The sequence below is a fragment of the Coturnix japonica genome, chromosome 3, assembly GCF_054131305.1.
Source record: "Coturnix japonica strain WE chromosome 3, WE-NBRP24, whole genome shotgun sequence".
Classification (NCBI taxonomy): domain Eukaryota; kingdom Metazoa; phylum Chordata; class Aves; order Galliformes; family Phasianidae; genus Coturnix; species Coturnix japonica.
Window position 1 is genome coordinate 53,298,867 of NC_140665.1, and position 20,441 is coordinate 53,319,307.

Consider the following 20,441-nt stretch of genomic DNA (forward strand, 5'->3'; position numbering starts at 1 on the left):
CAAAACTATCATGAATGTATGACCAAGGGCAGTAGATTGATATTGTCTTCCTTTAAATGGTTTACAAAATTTTAATAGGATAGCTTCATGCAAATAGACTTTCAATAGATTTGTGTATCTATTATGCAGCAGTATAGATACTGTCCTCTACCTGCATGACATAAGCTATGTTTAGTGCTTAGCTAATTGGGAGAAAATGATGATTGTGTATCAAGTCTTGATGCAGCATCCCAACTTTAAGATTTGGATTATTAGCCAAGAAACAAGTCTGCTTGTTTCTGCTTTGGGATTCTCACAGTAAAGAGCAAGAACTTGGCTTTGGGCCTTATAAAAAGGTGTCAAATCATGTGTATTCAGAGTAGCTAGGCTCTGAAACTGAGTTAAGAAAGAGGAGACTATAAAATGGCCATCATAGCTTATGGCTGTAAATAGGAGCTAAATTTCCATTCATTCTGAACGTTTATAAGGCTTAGCATTTTAGGTTGTAATGCTTCAGTTGCTTTGTTGAATAGACTAGCTTGGCTGGACTATGTTGTTTCCTGAGATACAGGAAATGGAAAGGAACTAATAAAATGCAAATACTGCTATGAGTGCTGATGCAGACAGAAAATGAGAAGTAACGTTGCACTGAATTATCAAAAAAAGCAGAGATACTGGGACGTGAGATTCTGAAGTACCATACCAAAATAAGTACTTTGAACTATAAGAGTTGAAAAGAGGAAAACTGAAGTTTCTTTCCTACTGGTATGTAAATGAAATGTGGAGACTGAAAGATTCACTCTGGAAATGAAGATAGTTGTGTTAGCTTTTGGTAATGCTTCTGAAAACCTGCCAGAATCAGTTCCACAGAAAGCAGTCTGCCCCACAGTGGAACTGCACTGGAAAGGATTTCCAATTTTCCAGGGGAAGAAGCCTTTTTTCCTTGTAGAAGCATTTTGTAGGAATTTTCAAAATACTGCAATTGACAGTGGTTTGTGTATTTAAGTTTGCATTAATATAATGTTCTCATGCCTATAGTAACTGCTTCTGTTTCTGTATTGCTTTTTACTTTAATGATTTATCATAGAGCTCTGTTAACAAGCAAGAAAGCTTTTGCTTTCTTGAAGATGTTTCTTAGGGTTTAATTCTAGTGTCTGTAACAGGTATGAAATCACATCATGTATATTCTCAGCGTATATATGTGGATTAGGAAAATACCTTCCTGTGGCAGGGTGTTTGGAACTAGAAGATCTTTGAGATCCCTTCCAATCCAAGCCAGTCCTCAGTATTGATGTAATAATAAGGATGGAAGAGGAATTGGGGAATCCGAATCTCCACAGTCCTAGATGCCTTGTATTGTGCATAAAACAAACTTTTTCAGTATTTATAAATGTGACTTCACAGAATCACAGAATTTCAGGGCTTGAAAGTGACCTCAAGAGGCTATTGAGTCCAATGCCTTGCTAAAACAGGTTCCCTACAGTAGGTCACACAGGTAGGGCATCCAGATGGATCTTGGATATCTCCATAAAAGGAGACTCCACAACCTCTCTGGGCAACATGTTCCAGTGCTCTGCCACCCTACTGTAAAGAAGTTCTTCTGCATGTTTGCATGGAACTTTCTGTGCTCAAATTTTAGGCCACTGCTCCTTGTCCTATCACTGTATGCCACTGAGGAGAGCCTGGCCTCATCCATTTGCCTCCCACCTTCCTTTAGATATTTATAAATGTAAATCAGCTACCCCCTCCGTCTTCTTTTCCTTAGTCTGAAGATATCCAGGTTACTCAGCCTTTCCTCATATGGGAGGTGTTCCAGGCCCTTTATTACGTTTGTGCTCCTCCACTGGATTCCTTCTAGAAGATACCTGTCTTTTTTGAGCTGGGGAGCCCAGATCTGGACACAGTATTCTAAATGTGGCCTCACCAGGGCAGAGTAGAGGGGGAAGATAACTTCCCTCAACCTACTGACTGCACTCCTTAGTGCACCCTAGGATTCCACTGGACTTCTTGGCCACAAGAGCACACTACTGTCTCATGGACAACCTGCTGTCCACCAGAATACGCAGGTTCTTCTATGCAGAACTCCTCTCCAGCACATCATCTCCTAACCTAGACTGATGTATACGGTTATTCTTTGACAGATGCAAGGCTCTACAATTGCTCTTTATTAAACCTCATCAGGTTCCTCCCTGCCCAACACTCCAGTCTGTCCAGGTGTTGTTGAGCTGTAGTACAGTCTTCTGGTGTGTCAGCCATTCCTCTCAGCTTTGTATCGTCAGCAGACTTGCTGAGGGTGGGCTACCCTTCATGCACGTCAGAGATGAAAGTATTGAAAAAGATGTTGAATATCTGTTATGGTTCTGTGTAAACGTTGTACAATAAACAGTAGCTCTTGTATGCTTTATTTCTACTCTTTCTATTATTTTGCTAGTGTTCTCACAGTGGAACATCACTCCATTCAGCTGTACTTGTACTGTAAGTGAAAGCTATTTTAGGATGCTGCAAAGCTCATTTAGGTAGTAGTCTCACTGCAGAGAAGGACAGTCTCAGTTGTAGTCCGTTCCCTCCATGTTAAAAGAAGTGGCTGTGAGAAGCTTTTATTAATCAGTTTCATTAATTTTACAAGATATCTTATCTTGCTTTTGTGTAGTGTTTGTCTGACAAGATGTTCAGAGCTGGTATTGTGAAGTTTGTATCCAGTTCCTTATCACTTCCACATTAATGGACTTGTTGCTGATTATCAGATATTATACTTCTGAGGCTTATATGATAAGTAAGGGAAGACTCTATTTCTCTCCTGTATTTCTGTATTTTCTTGGACATTTGCACTGACTGTGTTTCCTTTTTTTTTTCCCCCCACATAGCGTGATTACTGAAGAAAATGGCCATGTTACCACACCTCAGAAAGGACTGCCAGTTGAAGATGCCAGTGTAACTCCTAGGGTGCCTGAGGCAGTGTCAAAACCTGCTCCTTCATCCCAAGTAGTGCAGGTTTCAGAAGAGCAGAATACAGTGCCTACTCCAGTGAAAAAAACAAGCAAGACAAAACCACAAATAGATGTGAAAGCAGAGTTGGAGAAGAGACAAGGAGGAAAACAACTACTTAATTTGGTGGTAATAGGTAATAATGTTACATTACAGGTATAGAGCTTAAAAATGCTGTGGACTGAATCTGGGAGTGATGAAGAATGAAAATTGACATCTCTTTATCACCATATGCTGTTTTCATTTGCATCTGTTTGACCTTTGCTTTTGGGAGAAAATACGTTCAGACCTCCTTAGCTAGACCATGAGCTTGAGTTAGCTTGCATTTGACAGACTAAGAAGATGTACTTTCATGTTGTTTTGTTTTTGGCAGTGTTTTCTTTTTAGTTCTAATATAGAGATACTAGATGGCTGTCAACATTAGTACCTGTTTCAGTATAGTGTCTCCCAGTACTGGTAAATTCCTGTGGATTGCATAGACGTGCATTTGATTTTCATATATTTTTGTCTATTTCATGTGGTGGTGTTGTTTAAAATTTGTAAATCAGTAAAACTGGTATGTTTTTCCTCTATAGGACATGTTGATGCAGGTAAAAGTACTTTAATGGGCCATCTACTCTACCTCTTGGGAAATGTGAACAAAAGAACTATGCACAAATATGAACAGGAATCTAAGAAGGCTGGCAAAGCTTCATTTGCGTATGCGTGGGTCTTGGATGAAACTGGGGAAGAAAGAGAAAGGTAGAGTTATCAATCTAATGGGAAATAAATAACATTGTTTTTCTGAAAGAGCAACGTCTGTTAGGAAATCTACTAATAAGGCTTTAATAGAAGCATTCTAAATGCTTAAAGATATTTACTCAGTGCTTACAAGTAAATGTTTTGCTTTGTCAAAGTACATATCAAATGAGAGCTAATATACCGGTTTGACTTCAAAAATGTGAATAAGAAGTTCAGTGCTTCTTGACATAAACCTGTACTAAGGAGTGTAAAGTAGGTACAGTGCTAAAAGCCAGTTTTCTTTAAAGCTGCCTTACAGGTTGATTACGGCAAGTTTTCTCTCAACTTGGTTATTGCTGCGTGGGAAAGCTATGGGTTAAACTGTTTGTATGAAAGGGGATCAGAACAGTAAACTAAGCACTAAAATCTTGGTGCACACCTGAACTTACACTACATTGATTATCATGTTTACAAAAAAAACATTTACAGAAATTTAAATTTCTACTATATTAAAAAAGCGTGTAATCATGAAGCAGTGAAGCTAATTAAAAATATATGTATATGACCTTTAAGGAAAGTGCATAGAAATAAACATGATATATTATGCTAAAAATAAATAAATAACTTTCCTTTGTATGTGTGTCTGTATCTATCAATGTAGCTATAGATATGTAGGTTGCTCCAAAAGTAATGCCTCATATTTATTTCCAAGTAAATGATACAAAGTCTACATAGTATTAGTAGTGTTGTTCTAATATTTCTTGAAGTATGTAAGAGAGGAAAAGCTGATGGGGAGAAGTTTTTCATACCTGTAGATATAGCTGGATTAGAACAGTTATTTTCACTGCTCTTATGAATACAAGCTACTTGTGGTGCAGTGTGGTTAAAATAATAAGCTAGAAATATAGTCATGTATTTGTTATCTATGAAGAGTGAAACATTAACAACAATTAAACTTTTCTTGAAAAATTGTTGTGAGCATCTCTGGGTGTGTGCGTGTGTGTATATATATATATATATATATATATATATATATATATATATATGTTGTTAATTATCCTTTTTTCACTTTCCATCATTTATTCACTTAGGTATTAGACTTTTCAGAAGATAAATTGCAATTATTAAAGGAAAACATCTCTAAACTCTAAACTGATATTTTTGCTTGACTTTTGTTTCTTATTGACAATAGACTTTCAGAAAGACAGTTTTAGAGGTCTGTTTTTCCAGCAAACAAAATTTCTTTCAGTTCTTTGATGCAAAGTGAATCAAATGAAATTTATTACCTCTGTAATTTCATGATTGTGTTCCTAATAGCTTACTTTATATGTCTGTAGAGCTTTCAAAACAGTTTTAATGATCTGTTCCATGTATATCTTGTTTAAGGGGAGTAACAATGGATGTGGGTATGACCAAATTTGAGACGAAGACTAAAGTAATTACTCTGATGGATGCTCCAGGCCACAAAGACTTCATTCCAAATATGATCACAGGAGCTGCACAGGTAGAGATGGTTTAAAATTCCTTTTTTTTTCTTCTTTAATAATAGTTAAATAGGAGTTGAAGTGTTGTGACACATACAGTGTAGAGCCTTGTGATTTGTGCATTGCATTATTACAACCCAAATTATGAGTTTTATTTGATGATCTCAGTATGCATAGGTACTCTTACTATGGTTTTATAGAGAGAGTAACTCTGATATAGGGAAGCTGTTTGCCCCAAATCAGGTTCTATCTCTGTAGCAGAGGCTGGGTAAGAATTCAGGTATTGTGACTCAGTGGTTAGGCTAAAAAGGACAGGCAAAGTTCTTAAAGTGTGGTGTAGGGCATGTGTAGTTACATATATTGTGGAGCATACACTGCAGGAAGATCAGGATTTTTGAGACCAGAATTAGTGCTTTAGTTTTAGAATGCTAAAAGATGTTGACTCAACCACACTATTTTCTTTCCAGTTTTGACTTAAAGTGCTTTGTACACATCTTTGGAAAAAAGTAATGCAAACAGCAAGTGTTAAGATACAACTTGCGGACCTACCAGTGGTTGCCTCAGTTCAGCAGTAGACGAGGCTTGCCAGCTAAGGCTTGATGCATTTCTCTGTTCTCTCAGGACTGGGGGGGGCAATTGTATTCTGAAGCCTATTAAGGAAATTACTGAAACTGCAAGCTTTTGATACCCAAGTAGCCTCAGCAGAGAAGAAATGGGTTGAAGAAAGCAAGAATGGCCCTGATGCCTTCATATCAGGGGAAATTCTGTTAGTGTGAATCCGCAACTGCTGTTGCACAAAATGCAAATAAGCTTTATCAGGATCAGGATCTAGCCTTAAATACATAGTTAATTCACTTGAGTTCCAAGGCCATTTTTTCCCCATATAACTTTAAAAAAAAAAACACCAAAAAACAAACAAACAAACAAAAAAAAACAACACCAAAAAAACAAAAAAACAACAACTTTTTTTGTAGGAAAACATCTATCACAATGCACTTCTGAGGCTCAGAGCTGTGGGGAAATTCATACCTCACCCTTTCATTATTCTCATGCACGCACAAGCCTCTCTGTGTGAGATGTGGGGAATTTGCATCTGGGTCAGTGGGAGTGGCACCGTGATGCTGGCTTTGTTTCTTCTCCTGGTATCCTGTAGCTTGCATATGTAAAGAATATGAAAAAGCACGTCTTTTCTCTCTTTCTGTTGTCTAACTGGCTGTTACTTCTAAAAGTAGGGAAAGTTATTTATTGATTGCTTTCGTTATCTATTTTTTTTAATAGGCACATTATATAGCAGCATGTAAGGTTGACAGCAAAATCTATCTTTTTTTCTTTGTTTGCTCTTTCTTCTACAGTGCTGTAGATTGTGCGGTCACTCTTTGTTTTTAATGTCATGGCAGAGAGTTTGCTTAGATGATAAAATATGTAGTAGACTACTTGGTCTTTTCCAATTTCTGAGTTTGGTGTGCTCATTTGTGCTGAATAGATTGTGAAACATCAACAGGCAACATAGAGCAGTTGTCTCTGGTTGAATAACACTTTCATTAGTTGAGGTCCATTCAACAAAGTGGGTGCCTTGAAGAAGATAGGTTCCTTAGCCAAGCATTGGCTTGTGTTTAACATAAAGTAGTGGTGAATGACATGAGGTGATGTAATGCCATGATACCTCAGTGAAATGGACATGAAGCAGATAAAATGAACAGTTTCAATTGTGTTTGAATCGCATCAGTATTCCTTCGCTGTGAAGTGCACTTGTGTGGGCTATTGCTGATAGACATGTTTAGTCAGATTATTGCCATCTTGTAAACAGTTTTAATTGTTTGGGATTTTTTGTTTGCTTTTGTTTTTTATAATCCAGGCTGATGTGGCTATTTTGGTTGTGGATGCCAGCAGAGGAGAATTTGAAGCAGGATTTGAGACAGGTGGACAAACTCGAGAACATGGATTATTAGTGCGCTCTCTTGGAGTCACACAGTTAGCTGTTGCAGTCAATAAAATGGACCAGGTACTTGCTTAAATTTCTCAGCTAAATAAAAGGGTTTTATCTAGGACTGTGGATCCTAGATCCTAGATGATGGATTTTAAGGATCAATATTGTGAAACTAATAACAAAATTGCTTCTTTCTTTGATTTTCAGCCCTTAGTCCTTTATTTAGGCTATAGACTACTTTTCTATTTGAGTATATTTTAAAGCACACTAGAAAAATAGTTTAGGTGTTAAAATGAGTAGAGGTGTGAAAATTTGGACTAATGTGCTAATCCAGTGGCATCTGTAAGGGCGCCTTGTGTGGTCACAGAATCACAGAATCACAGAATGACCCGGGTTGGAAGGGACCTCAAGGATCATGTAGTTCCAACCCCCCTGCCTGGCAGGGCCACCAAACATACACATTAACTAAATCAGGTTGCTTAGGGCCCCGTCCAACCTGGTCTTGAACACCTCCAAGGATGGGGCATCCACAACCTCCCTGGGCAGCCTGTTCCAGGGCCTAACCACTCTCCTAGTGAAGAAGACCTGGTCAGTCAGGTCAAGTCCAAGAGCTTTATTTAAATCTGTAGTGTGTTACATATTACTTGTTGTGTTTTAGATTTTGGCTGTGATATATGATCTTCATTAATCTAAATTTTATGTGAGCATTTTAAAAAAAGAAAAGCAAAGGAAGAACAAGATGCTGTTCAAGGATCAAATCAGTTTATGTGTTTGTTTGCTCTTACTTACTCAACTATTAACCCACTTGGAAATCTTGTGTTTACAACATCTGCAGGTGCGGTGTGTGAGAAGCCCAATTGGTACTACAGACTTAATGACATGCAACTGTTGTTTAATGTGTTAGAAATCTACAATTTACTATCATGCTCTATTTCTTTTTTAGGTCAGTTGGCAACAAGAAAGATTCCAGGAGATTACCAGTAAGCTTGGCCAGTTTCTAAAACAAGCTGGCTTCAAGGTAACATAGACTTCTGAGGTCTTCATTGCTATATTCAGGCATTTGGATGAGTGGTTGTTATGGTCAGGTTATTTTATATCTTTTTTTTGCTTGTCATATGTGCATGTGTTATTGCAGATTCCTTTTCTTACTGCTAGAGTGTTCTCTGACTGTTATGTAAGGTTAATCAGTTCCTTAATACTCTTTCTGTCATCATCTTTTCTTAGGTATGTTGAATCTTTGGGACACTTGTCTTGTTTATAGTCTCTTGGAATTGTTTTTTGAAAGCAGATTAGACCAAAGATTGCTGAAATGTTCAATGTTTTATGAATTACAGTAGATAATTTTATATTGGAGCCGGTCTCAGCAGGGATTATGAACTAAAAGAATACTCTATTTGGTATTCTCGGTTCTATTTCTCCCATTTCCTCAGTTTGAACTATCTATTTGAACTGGTTGCAGCCTTCCTGAAATCCTGTGTAGAACAGCAGTTCAGACTAAGGCATGCCTGTCTGATAAGGAGTTGGAGTTAGTTACCTGAAGTCAGTTTCTAGTTGTTAATGTTATCTCAACTACTTTGCTGGAGCACTGTGACTAGGAAAGATAAACAGAAAGGAAACAGATCCACCAAGTAACCTGCCTTCTCCAGGATAAATACAAAATATAGCTTAGAGATGTAAGATTGAAAAATGCAGCCTTTGCTTATGGTAGAAGGGGCATTTAACAGCATTTGATTAATTTCTGTTTATTTTCATAATTAGGAATCTGATGTGGCTTATATTCCAACAAGTGGTCTTGGTGGTGAAAATCTAGTCACGAGAAGTCAGTCAAGTGACCTCACAAAATGGTATCAAGGGAAGTGTTTGTTAGAGCAAATTGGTGAGTGCAGTTTTTCTCATTTAGAAACAAATATGTCTCAGTCTTGTGCATGTCAAAATACTTACTATGGGGAAGATGCAGGATAAAGTCTTTGGAATGCAATAGGGTTGATTCGTTCCCAATTGAGAAGTTGTTAAGCATTTTTAAAATATTGATATTCTGAAAGGTCTTACCAACTTCTGTTTTATTGCAGATTCTTTCAAGCCACCGCAAAGATCAGTGGACAAACCATTTAGATTGTGTGTTGCTGATGTTTTTAAAGGTTGGTTATTTTTCTAATATTTTCACCAGAACGACTCCATTATTTAACTCTGGTGTTGAAAAGAGATGTAAAAATAGGTGTGTTAAAATAGGACCTTTATGTCTATCAGTAGGTTTGAACAGGATTAGTAATTTAAGTACTGTTCTTTTTAGAGTTTTAGACATCATCACTGAAGGAGAAACGCATTGGAAAAAAATTGAGGAAAAATCTATGTGACTTCCTAACAAGATATGTAATGAGTTGATGGTTCTGTAGGACAGTATCTGGCAACCTTTCTTTTCCAAACCTGTTTTTGTTCCCTAGAATACTACTTCTCTGACTTTGCAAGTGCAGTTTCTAGGCCTTTTACTTTTCAGTCCTAGATTTGATTTAATTTTTATTATTATTTTTTTAAAGTGTGACTTCTTTCCTTTATGTTCATTTTTTATATTCAGATAAAACTTGGGGAGGGAGTAGAGGAAAGGGGGTGGCTTGGTGAAGCCAGCGAAGGATAAACTGAAAGGCTACAAGCTGCTACTTAGAGCTAGTATAGATATGGACAGCCAATAACAGTAACCAGGTTTTGTTGCCATGGCCTGAAGAAAATAGAATGCTGTGAGGAGCTAAGATTTTTGTGATAAACTTTATATTTTCTGAGTTAAGTGTATTTACATTTAGAAAATGTATTAAAAATAAGGTTTATAACACATCTAATTTGAAACTCTCAGCAGGTTCCTTCAGAAATGTTGCAGAACAAATGGCAGCAAGAAAAAATGTTTAGAAAGAAAAAAAATGTGATTTTAATTTATTAATTACTATCAAAAAATTGTTTAGAAAGAAAAAAATGTTTAGAAAGAAAAAATACCTATAATCACATATTATTAGGGTCAGTATTTTAAAAGAAATTTGAATTTAGGTATAGGCTGTTTGTTTAGGAAATATGAACAGGTTGAAATACTGACTGTAATTGGAAAAATCTATTCTGAGGTCTTCTGATTTTTATCTTTCAAAATAATAATTGTTGTTGTGATAATCATTTTTGTGTTGAGTGATGTTTCACAAAATTAACAATTTAGATTAAATCTGTTCTCTGGAAGAATGTTTTATTTTGCTAAAGTAAGCAAACCAACAATGGTTTTGGAAAGAAACTCAGTTTACAGATGGTGTTCATTGCTGAATGTGGCCTTTTGGGTGCTCTTTAGGTTGTGGGTTTTTGGTTTTTTTTTTTTAAACTTGTGATATCAGGACTTAATTAACTTGGATGCCATTAGAGTAAGTAACTGCAGATGCCACTACAGAAGCAACAGTTTTTCTCAGCTCTATTCCAACGTGCATGCATATACAGGAGAAGTAGTTATGCTTCTCCTGCCCTGTGAACTAAGCTAAACTGTGTAAAAAGTGAGAGCGTTGAGTTCACTCTTAATGCAGATTGGAAATCCCCTTTCTTTATTGAGGTTGTAATGCATATGTTTCATCTGCCTCAGCCTAGTTTTAGTTGCCATCCTCCATAGACCTCCTAATGTTCTCTTCAGGCAAGGTATCTCCTGACAAGAGCTTTCTGGAAATAAGTTTGCTTTCACTGTAGTATCAGTCACTGCTGAGCTCATTATAGGGTATGAATTGACCTGACTTGAGAAGTGCATTGGTTGCCAAGATGCACAATTCTGTGGATGGTAACTGTGACCTGGCAGAACCTAACTAGCATGGTGTGTAGAAATAAAGCCCCTTTTTTATGGCCCAGTTCTGTCCACCACTGTGTTTTTGTACTTGCACTGATCCTCATGGGGAAGTGAAGGAATTTGGCGCTTTTCAGAACGAAGTCAGCATGTGCAAGGCTTCAAACAACATACTGGTCTACCAAGCCAGAGCAGGTGATGTACTGAAAGAACTGTTTTTTGATTATGCTTGGAGATGGCTGGGAACCAGGAACCAGTTCATGTTTGTGGTTGTCTGCATGTGCTTACAGATCTAGTTTTAGGTTCTTTTTGGTACAGTATTGAGATAGCTTATGTACCATGATATGTGAATGTTTTTCTAGCAGCTTCTCCAGGTTTCTATTCTTTTGACATCCTATGTCATCTGTTAACTGACTGTGTTCATCTTGTTTGCCAGAACAAGTAGAGGGGAGATTAGCTCACAGACATGCTGGTAATGATTTTCCAGCTAGCTAGATGGAAACATTCATCAATAACAATTACGAATGCAAAAAGAAGTGTTGGAGGTGTAAGACTCAAGATTAAAGTGGTAGAAAAAATACTAATTTGTTTGCTGATTAATGCCTTCTAATATTCATCACAATGTATATTTACTGTTTGCATTGCCAATGTAGAATCATTTCAGATGGTTCTTTTTAAATATCCATAAGCATTTGCTGTGGGTTAGCATTTCTTAAGGTGTGTATTTGCAAATGTGCATGTGTGGCACCCCTTTTAAAAGTAATTGATGAGTTGTTCAAGTAATGAACAGAGAATCAGTTAGGGATGTGGGCATTCAAAAATTAAATCAAATTGCATATCTTCTACTTAGAAATACTTAAGTCATTTGCAGTTATAAGAACCCCTCATGTTAAATAGTACCAAATCATTTATTGATTTTTCTAGGAGTAAATGAAATATGCAAACAGAGCATGTAGAGCTCTGACTCAGTTAAACAGTAAATGGCATAGGAAGTTGCACCTGTGTGCATGAAAATTGTTATGACTGTGGTATATTTTTTAGCTCTAATTAGAAAATCATGAATTAAATAAAATCCCTAGAAATGAAGGTGCTTAATCTAATATTGCAAAGCTAAAAAATATATTTCTTTGTGCTCCTACAGTTGTTTAAAGAAGGATATTTCTCCTTAGTTCTGAAAAACATAAGATCAAGAGGTTTTGAACTGAATGTTTCATTTTCACAATGATGCACAGCTGGCTGTCTTGCAAGTGCTGAACTCTCTACTGGGGGAAAAGTCTTCATTATATTAAAAACTTATCTGTGTGTTTCTGAAGGGCTCACTTGTGATGGGAAATTGACCTTACAAAGTTGTTTCAAAGTATTACTGTGCTTATTGCAGACCAAGGATCAGGATTCTGTGTGACTGGAAAAATAGAAGCTGGCTATATTCAAGTTGGAGAACGACTTCTGGCAATGCCTCCCAATGAAACTTGCACTGCAAAAGGTACAGTCTTCAGAAGTGTGTTTACTTTCAGGTCAATACTGGGCTAGAAGCAGTAACTGAAATGGTAACAGACTGTCAAACTGATACTAACTGTCAAACATAAAATGTGAAAGCATAAAACGAATTTCTTTAGATGTGACTGTATCTGTATAAATATGTCTGTGAAGAGTATGTGAAATCTTACATGGTTGGTTTTTTTTTTAACCTTTTTTTGCCATATCAGATATTCCAAGTGTTATGGCCTCATGACTTTCTTTTATGAAGTATCTATTAAAAAAGAATCTTCTGAATTGCAACAATATATGTATTTTTTAAAAATGCAGTACAAGAATCATTAATATTCATTTTTGCTGTGCAAAAATGCTTTTTAGGTTGCTGCTGTTAGGAGTTTTGAGGATGTTGAACAAGAAATTAAGCTTATTAAGAAGTGAAAAAGCTTGAGAATTAGGTCTGTGCTGTTTGTTCGTGAGATTTATTACCAATCCTTTCATAAGTATACAAACTTTCAGGATACAATTGTCCTTAGTACTGACAAAATACAAGAAAATTGGATTTAATCTTGAATGCATTTCATCTCCAAAAGGAGGAACTGCTAAGTCAAGACATTGAGTATTCAGCTGTTTTAGTTTTCTGTCCTTGAAACAGATTTGTTGAGCATACACCAAGGAATTAAAAATTATGACCTCAAAATAAATAAATAGGCTTCAGTATCTAACTATTTAATCTGAATTCAGCAACATGTCAGTATGACTGTTCTGCTCTGTTCCAAAACCAGCTTGCTCGGTCTTACTTAGAGAAGCTCTTCAGTGTGCCTGTTTGTACTTTTGTACACACACTGTTAGCAATGCACAAGAACATGACAATAACATGGATGATGAACTGCTGCTCAAAACAAACTGCTTTGTTTTGAGAGTGAGGGAAGAGGTGGGGAAAAATGTTTTTTGGTCACATTCGGTTTGAGAATACCCAATTCTATGTACACTTCCATGGTTCCCTTGTGTACTGTCTCTCATATGTCTGAAACACTGGTGAAAATTGAGAGCATTACTTCATTAATCATGGAATAAGAGAATGGCTTGGATTGGAAGGGTTCTTAGAGACCACCCAATTCCAACCTCCTGCTGTGGGCTGCTACCCACCAGCTCAGGCTGCCCAGGGCTCCAGCTGAACTGGCCTTGAACACCTCCAGGGATGGGGCACCCACAGCTTCTCTGGGCAGCTGTGCCAATGCCTCACCAGCCTCTGAGTAAAGAATCTCTTCCTAACATCTAATCTGGATGTATTATTTACATTTAATGTGAATAAAAGATGTATCTTTTATTATATTAAGTGTATATAGCGTGCCCAATAGAATGAGTCTTTCATTTTCAAGAGGCTGAACTTTATTTAATCATTCTGTGAGGATGGCACATATATAGGTAAAAATTATAAAACTGTTTAAAAAGCAATACTTAACATGCTTGTAGCTGAATGATACTTTCTGATGTGGCTGTGACAAATGGTTTGGAAACAGATTTGCAAATATACAAACACAGTCTGAAGTGAAATAAAAGTAGATTCTATAAATGTATGCAGTAATTATAAAAAGGGTTTGTTTTTTTCTGAGAAATATTATTCTTGGTGTCTACGGGAAAGTTCAGAATGTTAAGTTGGGTTAAACTTAGTCTTATACTCACCTACTTGGCAGGATAACATGAAGGTAAGAATAAAATTACTTCTAATGGTGCTTTTGAATAGATGCGATGCCGTCAACGAAAGGCATCTGTTACACTTTTTTATGAAAGAGTCAGCAAACCCACTTAAGGTAAATGAAAGTTGACATAGTACCATTAAAGTATATGAAAGATGCGGTCTAGGGTGTGCATGTGCCTCAAAGGATGGGTGGGGCAGACACGGAGATTTTCAGTACTACGGCATTTTCAGGACTGCGTCATCTGCGCTATGTGACAAGTGCCACGGCCTCTCTTATGGCTTATATAAAGCCATGTTATTGTGCAGGGTGGGGTTAGAGAATAGTGAGTCCTTACTAAGAGGGGGGGGGAAAAAAAAAGCTTCCTCAGAGTTCTCAGTTAAAAAGCTTTTACTCTCAATCCATTCATAATGAAAATTGATGAGTAATGGTTGATGAAGCACAAATGGCCCAAACAGAGGTGTTTGTTTGTAACTCAGAACCTAGGTACTTCACTGTGCGGTTCTGTTCTTACTCATTTCCAGGAATCACACTTCACGATGAACCGGTTGATTGGGCTGCAGCAGGAGATCACGTTAGTCTCACTTTGACCGGCATGGATATCATCAAAATCAAGTGAGCAGAACTGAGTTTCAGTCTAAGTAACGGTTTGTTTTTAATGAAAAGCTTTATAACCATTACACTTAACAATTAGCGGTTTACTTGAAGAATGATGTGGCTACCAGGATATTTAAAACCGAAGTGATGCCTATCACCTGGCTTGCATGTAGAAACGTTGGAAACATCTGCTTTAAGTACAACGGCAGCCTCAGAAGAATACTGTTAGCTGTTGTGCTTTGTGCTGACACTAGCAGCCTTCAAAGCTTTTTTCCTCAAGACTTCTCCTTAGGTATCTTAATTATCAAATGAAATGGATCCTTTCTGCTAAATAAAAGATTATTTTTTTTTAAGAGCTTGTCAAAATTATACTATCAAAATGCATCCAAACAACTGCCATTGCATACTGATAAGTAAAGCTGGACAAGTGAAATTGATGTTGAACTTCTTGTTCAACATGTTCAGTCACTTTATCTCATGGCAAATACTTTGCTTGACCCCCTTATATTTTTTTCTTTTGATGCATTCAAGGAGACAGAGCAAATGGCTTTGTGTCTGTTTAGTATATAGATTTTGTGCTGAGCATTAGCTTCAAGATTTTAGGGAAGTAGCAATTGTTATTCAAGCTGGATAATTGGATCTGTAATCTGTACAGCTTTATTACAATGAAATTGGACTCCAGACATGAACTTTCCAAACTACTGCTTGGAAAATGTCTTGCTTTGATAGTTTTGCAAATTTATGTTATAATTCTAAAGAAAAAAAAAGAAAACTCATTCCTGTGGTATGTAGTCACTAAATGGAAAATAAAATTTACTTACTGAATGAAGGCTTGATGCAGTTCTTCACTTTGATGTCATTTCTTTTCTGGGGGTGTACTAGATTCATCAAGAAGGGGACTTCATACGTCATCTTGATTTTGGTGAAATTTGGTTACTTCTTATATGTAGGTTTAACCATATACATTTCACTTGTTTTGATCATGATTCTCTGGGTGGGATTAACTTTCATTTTAGGTGCCTAAAATTAGCTGCTTAGAAAAGCTGTCTAGTCTACCTTAATGATGTGTAACGAGCATCAGCTTCCTCGTGACTCAGTTTATTATAAGTAGAGCTCTTTGGATGCAGGCGTTCCTGGGAGAGTTTTGAAAGTCCTCATCACTATGTTAATCTGTCCACAAATTAGTTAAATTACAGCATCACTGCCGTTTTGGATTCCCTGCAGTGTTTTGTGCTGTTGATTTGGAACAATCTCTGAATGAAAGTCTAATTCTTCAAAGTACCTACACACAGGAAACGATGACATTTTTAGAAACTGATTAGCAGTGGATGTAATTATTCATTGAACTAGACAGATCTCGTCATGCATATCCGTAAAACAGTGTAGATATCGTACAAAAATTACTTGGGTTTTAGGTTTTTAATAAGCTATTCCTGATTATTATTTTTTTCTCCTGGCTGCTATTAAAATGTTGTAGTCTTTGCTTTACATGTCTTAAACATGTTGGATTTATTTATTTATTTTTGAATGGCTGTTAGATTTTTTTATATCATATATATGACATATCATGTGACACTTGTTAAAAAAATAATTTTCGTTCTCATTATTTGTAGTGTTGGCTGTGTATTTTGTGATCCCAAGGAACCTGTTAAAGTTTGCACTCGATTCAGAGCTCGGATTCTCATCTTCAATATTGAGATTCCAGTCACCAAAGGATTCCCTGTAAGTCTCTCTGCAAGTTATTTTCATTGCAACTTGCTCAGGGCTTTTTCTCTCCACATGCTTTCCCATGTCTCTAATGTAAAGAGTCATTTAGTATCCAAAAGCATTTCCCTCCCTCTAAGGGAAACTGATTGTGCTGCAACTTGAAGAGGATGTAAGATGCTACCATGGTTGCTTGTGCATCTTGCTGACTTCTGATGCTTAGCTAGGCCATTTCGGAGAACGTGTTCTAGCATGGAGTCAGGCTAGGCTGTTCTTTTGAAAGCCTGTACCCTGTTAGGAATGTATTGATGCACTTGGTTGTAAGATACCTTGAAAACAGCAGCGAAAAAAAGTGGTTAATGCTACAGAATTACATAGACATGGAACAAACTAAGCACTTAAGATTGAAAAATGTATTTGTAATTAAATAATACATGGACTTTTTGTTGTATTGGCAGAGATCACAAAGCTTAGGAAATAAAAACGGTATTGGAATGTGAAGTGAGAGAAGTTTTACACGTTTGTTTAAAAAAAAATCAACCTTAAAAGAGCTTTGTGTTTTGGAGTACTAACACCTGGGATTTCTGATTATTTTATAAGATTTAATAACAGAAAACTATATTCTAGGTGCTTTTACACTATCAAACAGTAAGTGAACCTGCTACTATTAGAAGACTGTTGAGTGTCCTGCATAAAAGCACTGGTGAAGTGACAAAGAAAAAACCTAAGTAAGTTTTCTGAATACTTAATGGTTATGTAAAAAAAAAATGGGCTGAGTTTAAGTGAAAGTGGGCTTTATCAAGCAAATTCTATTTTGAAGCAATAATATGTTTACAAGGATATTAAAATATGTTTTCATTATTTTAGCTGGTTTCAGTGCTTAGATTTCAGAGTGCTTTATGATGAGATAAAAAATTGTTTCCACTTAATAAGCACTGAGCACCTGAGAAGTAAAATGACTTACATAAGGTCAGTTGCAGAATTGAGAATGAATCCTAAATTGCTGTGTGCTTAAAAGATAGATCTTTTTTTTACATTATCTCATTTCTTCCTGAAATGAGTGTAATTGTAGAAATGGGTTACTGTGAATTCTGCTACATAGTCAGTCTGAATCAAACAGAACCTTCCCATGCAAGTTAACCTATAAAAATGTCCCTCTTGTTATTTGAAAGCTGTATTTGCATAGAGATGCTATTTGTCAAACAAATAATCAAAATCATCATTTTCCAGAAATGGAATGATGTAGACTTCTGAAAGATAACGAGAAGAAAAATCACAACATCTATAGAGTAGTGGGTTGGCTCCCAAGTTAATGGGACTTGGGTTTGAAACAAGCCTGATTTCTGTTAGATGTAAAATCCAGGTGTTAATGGGATAATTCATTTATAAACAGTTTTCCAGATATTGCAGTGGATGCCATTCTCTGGAAGTTCTTAAAAGTCAGATGTCTTCTAAAAAGCTGTGCTCCAGGCAAATGCAATTTCAGTCTGGTGCCTGTGGTTATACTTTAAATCAAACTTGATTTAACTTTGGACTTTATTAGTTTATTTTTTCCAATTATTCACTGTTCTCTTTCATATATATATGTGTACATTTGTAATATTTTTCTGCTTATTTACTTTTAGGTTCCTGACTAAAGGACAGAACGCTTTAATAGAACTAGAAACTCAAAGGCCAGTTGCTGTAGAGTTGTATAAAGATTTTAAAGAGCTTGGGAGGTTTATGTTACGCTACAGTGGTTCCACTATTGCTGCAGGAGTTATCACAGAGGTATGGTATTGTTATAGTGGAATTTTTATACTGTAAAGGAATGGTGTTGACTTTCATATATCATTTAGTTTTTATGTTTGATTTTATGCCTTTTAGCCTAAAAAGGGAATTAACTTTGCTGAAAAAGAGACAGCAAGGAAAACACTAACTGTTGAAATTTGTACGTATGTGTCCCCTCTGACCAGTTAAAAATAATTTTGTTTTTAGTATTGGTCTTATCTGGAAACTTAACTGACTGTGTAAATATTATTGGAAATTGTTTTTATTTTAAAATAAGAATAATGGATTTTTAAATCAGCAGAATTGGCCATTTTTACTATGGCTAGTTTGTGTCTCCAATCTTAGTCTGTTAGCATTGAAGGTAGTTGTCTGTTAATATTTTTATCAACACTAATAAGATATTTTCTAAGCAAGTATAAGCGAAGCCATGGGGCTAAATATAAATGCTTTACTTTCTGTTAAGAACAAAAAATACAACTGACCCTTTATCTGGCATTTTATTGCTCTCTATAACTTCCTGAAGAGAGGTTGTAGTGAGCTAGGGGTTGGCCTTTTCTCTCGTGTAGACAGTGATAGAACTAGAGGGAATGATTTTAAGCTGTGCCAGGGCAGATTCAGGCTGGACATTAGGAAATATTACTTCTCGCAAAGGGTAGTCAGGCATTGGAATGCACTGCCCAGGGAGGTGGTGGAGTCACCGACCATGGGAGTGTTCAAGAAACTTTTGGATGTTGTGTTGAGGAATATGATTTAGATGGGAAGTATTGGGAATGGTTGGACTGGATGATCTTCTAGGTCTTTTCCAACCTTGATAATTCTGTGATTCTGTGATTTTAAAAAAAGTACTGCTGTGATCTTTGACTTAGAATTTAAGCTCTGATTCTAGACCTGAGGGAGAGAAATTTAGGAATATTAACAAAGTTATGGTACTGAGTCTTGAAGCTGTGAGTGGCTTGATGTCAACAGTTGTCATTAGTGCAAGCTTGAAAATTTCTGGCTTCTCTCTGGTCTACTGGAGGCTCTGTGAATTATTGTACTTTAATGTTATATATACTTAATGTTAAATCTATAGTCTATAGTAGTATATAGATGTTAGTACTTCATTTTTCACTATTTTTTTCTATTTGCTTTGATTTTTAGATTAAAGAATGACAGCAGTGCCTGGACTTTCATAATCCAACCAAAATGCAATCAGATATCCAAACTTCTGTTTAAGAATCCAGTTACTTCAGCTGAAGGAACAAGTGCAATTTACTGGGAGGAAGAAGGCGGTCACAAAAGTTAGTTTGAATTGGACTTCTGAGGGAGCCTTTCATCAGTCTCTCCCACTGCAAAACAAGATGCCAACTGACAAGAAATCGCTGCTGTTGCACTCGCTGATCGGAAGAGTCCAACTTTTGCTCCATGTGGAATTTACCGTCAAAGAGCCTGATGGAAAAATATTAGAAAGTTGAATTAGGGAGGGGGGGGTGGTAAAAAGGGATGAATCATCATGAAGCAAACTCCTTCTAGACATAAATTGTTTACATATTTTCTTTGATCTGCTTTTATTTTGCTGCACATTAATTCAGTAAAGTAACTTTATTGGTCTAATATATTTTGAGTTGAACGCAGACGTAGGGTAAAACGAACTATTTACTTTGGGTTCAAGAGAATGGCATGTGGTGTTGTACCAGGGGTTTTTTTCCTATCCCTAAATTTATTTAAAAAAACAAAACAAAAAGAAGTTTCTTTTGCTGTGTGGTAGAAGTTGTGCCAACTCTGGCTAATTTTATTTTATAAAATGTAAGGAGAATAAAATAACTTAGAGCATAATTTTTTGACTCTTTGATCTTTTTATTTAAATACTTGTAAGTTGTTATAAATTTTTCCTTGCTTTCTGTAATTCCTAAGTTTGTTTAGACTTCCTGTGAAAATAATTTTCTCTCATATGTTGCTCCTTTGCACAGCTACTCTGCACATGGATCTCTTCCACTTAGATGCAGTGTTTTTCTGAACCAAAGCTGGCAGATTAATCTTGGGATGTGTTGAAGCCAGACTGTTTTGCTTACTGAAGTCTGTAACTTTTCAGGAAGAGGGTAGGTGGAACCATCCAGCTGAAGAGAGTTCTGTAGGGTCGAGTCCATCTGCCATCTCCAGAATGGAGAATGGATGTGTTTTCCTACAGCTTATTTAATGGGAACTGTGAGTAGGCTTAACTACTCACAGAATGATACTTTGAACTGGATCCAAGTGCAGCATAGGGAGAACTCCAATTTGATTCTAGTGTGGAGGAGGAGCTGAAATACTCCAAAGCATCAGTTACTTGG

At 36.5% G+C, this 20,441-nt stretch overlaps 1 protein-coding gene across 3 annotated transcripts in view; it reads left to right on the plus strand.

The window, feature by feature from the left end:
- HBS1L (HBS1 like translational GTPase) overlaps positions 1–19,947 on the plus strand; it is a 62,477-nt gene extending 42,530 nt beyond the window's left edge. For all 3 annotated transcript variants that reach the window (XM_032443390.2, XM_015858431.3, XM_015858432.2), the window contains 13 exons: positions 2,844–3,100; positions 3,540–3,705; positions 5,071–5,188; positions 7,024–7,170; positions 8,039–8,113; positions 8,854–8,971; positions 9,165–9,233; positions 12,267–12,371; positions 14,586–14,676; positions 16,272–16,380; positions 16,990–17,090; positions 17,988–18,132; positions 19,273–19,947. In XM_032443390.2, the coding sequence (XP_032299281.2) occupies positions 2,844–3,100; positions 3,540–3,705; positions 5,071–5,188; positions 7,024–7,170; positions 8,039–8,113; positions 8,854–8,971; positions 9,165–9,233; positions 12,267–12,371; positions 14,586–14,676; positions 16,272–16,380; positions 16,990–17,090; positions 17,988–18,132; positions 19,273–19,284 (1,513 nt within the window). In that variant the 3' untranslated portion in view covers positions 19,285–19,947. The remainder of the gene's footprint in view (positions 1–2,843; positions 3,101–3,539; positions 3,706–5,070; positions 5,189–7,023; positions 7,171–8,038; positions 8,114–8,853; positions 8,972–9,164; positions 9,234–12,266; positions 12,372–14,585; positions 14,677–16,271; positions 16,381–16,989; positions 17,091–17,987; positions 18,133–19,272) is intronic.
- Positions 19,948–20,441: the final 494 nt, after the last annotated feature.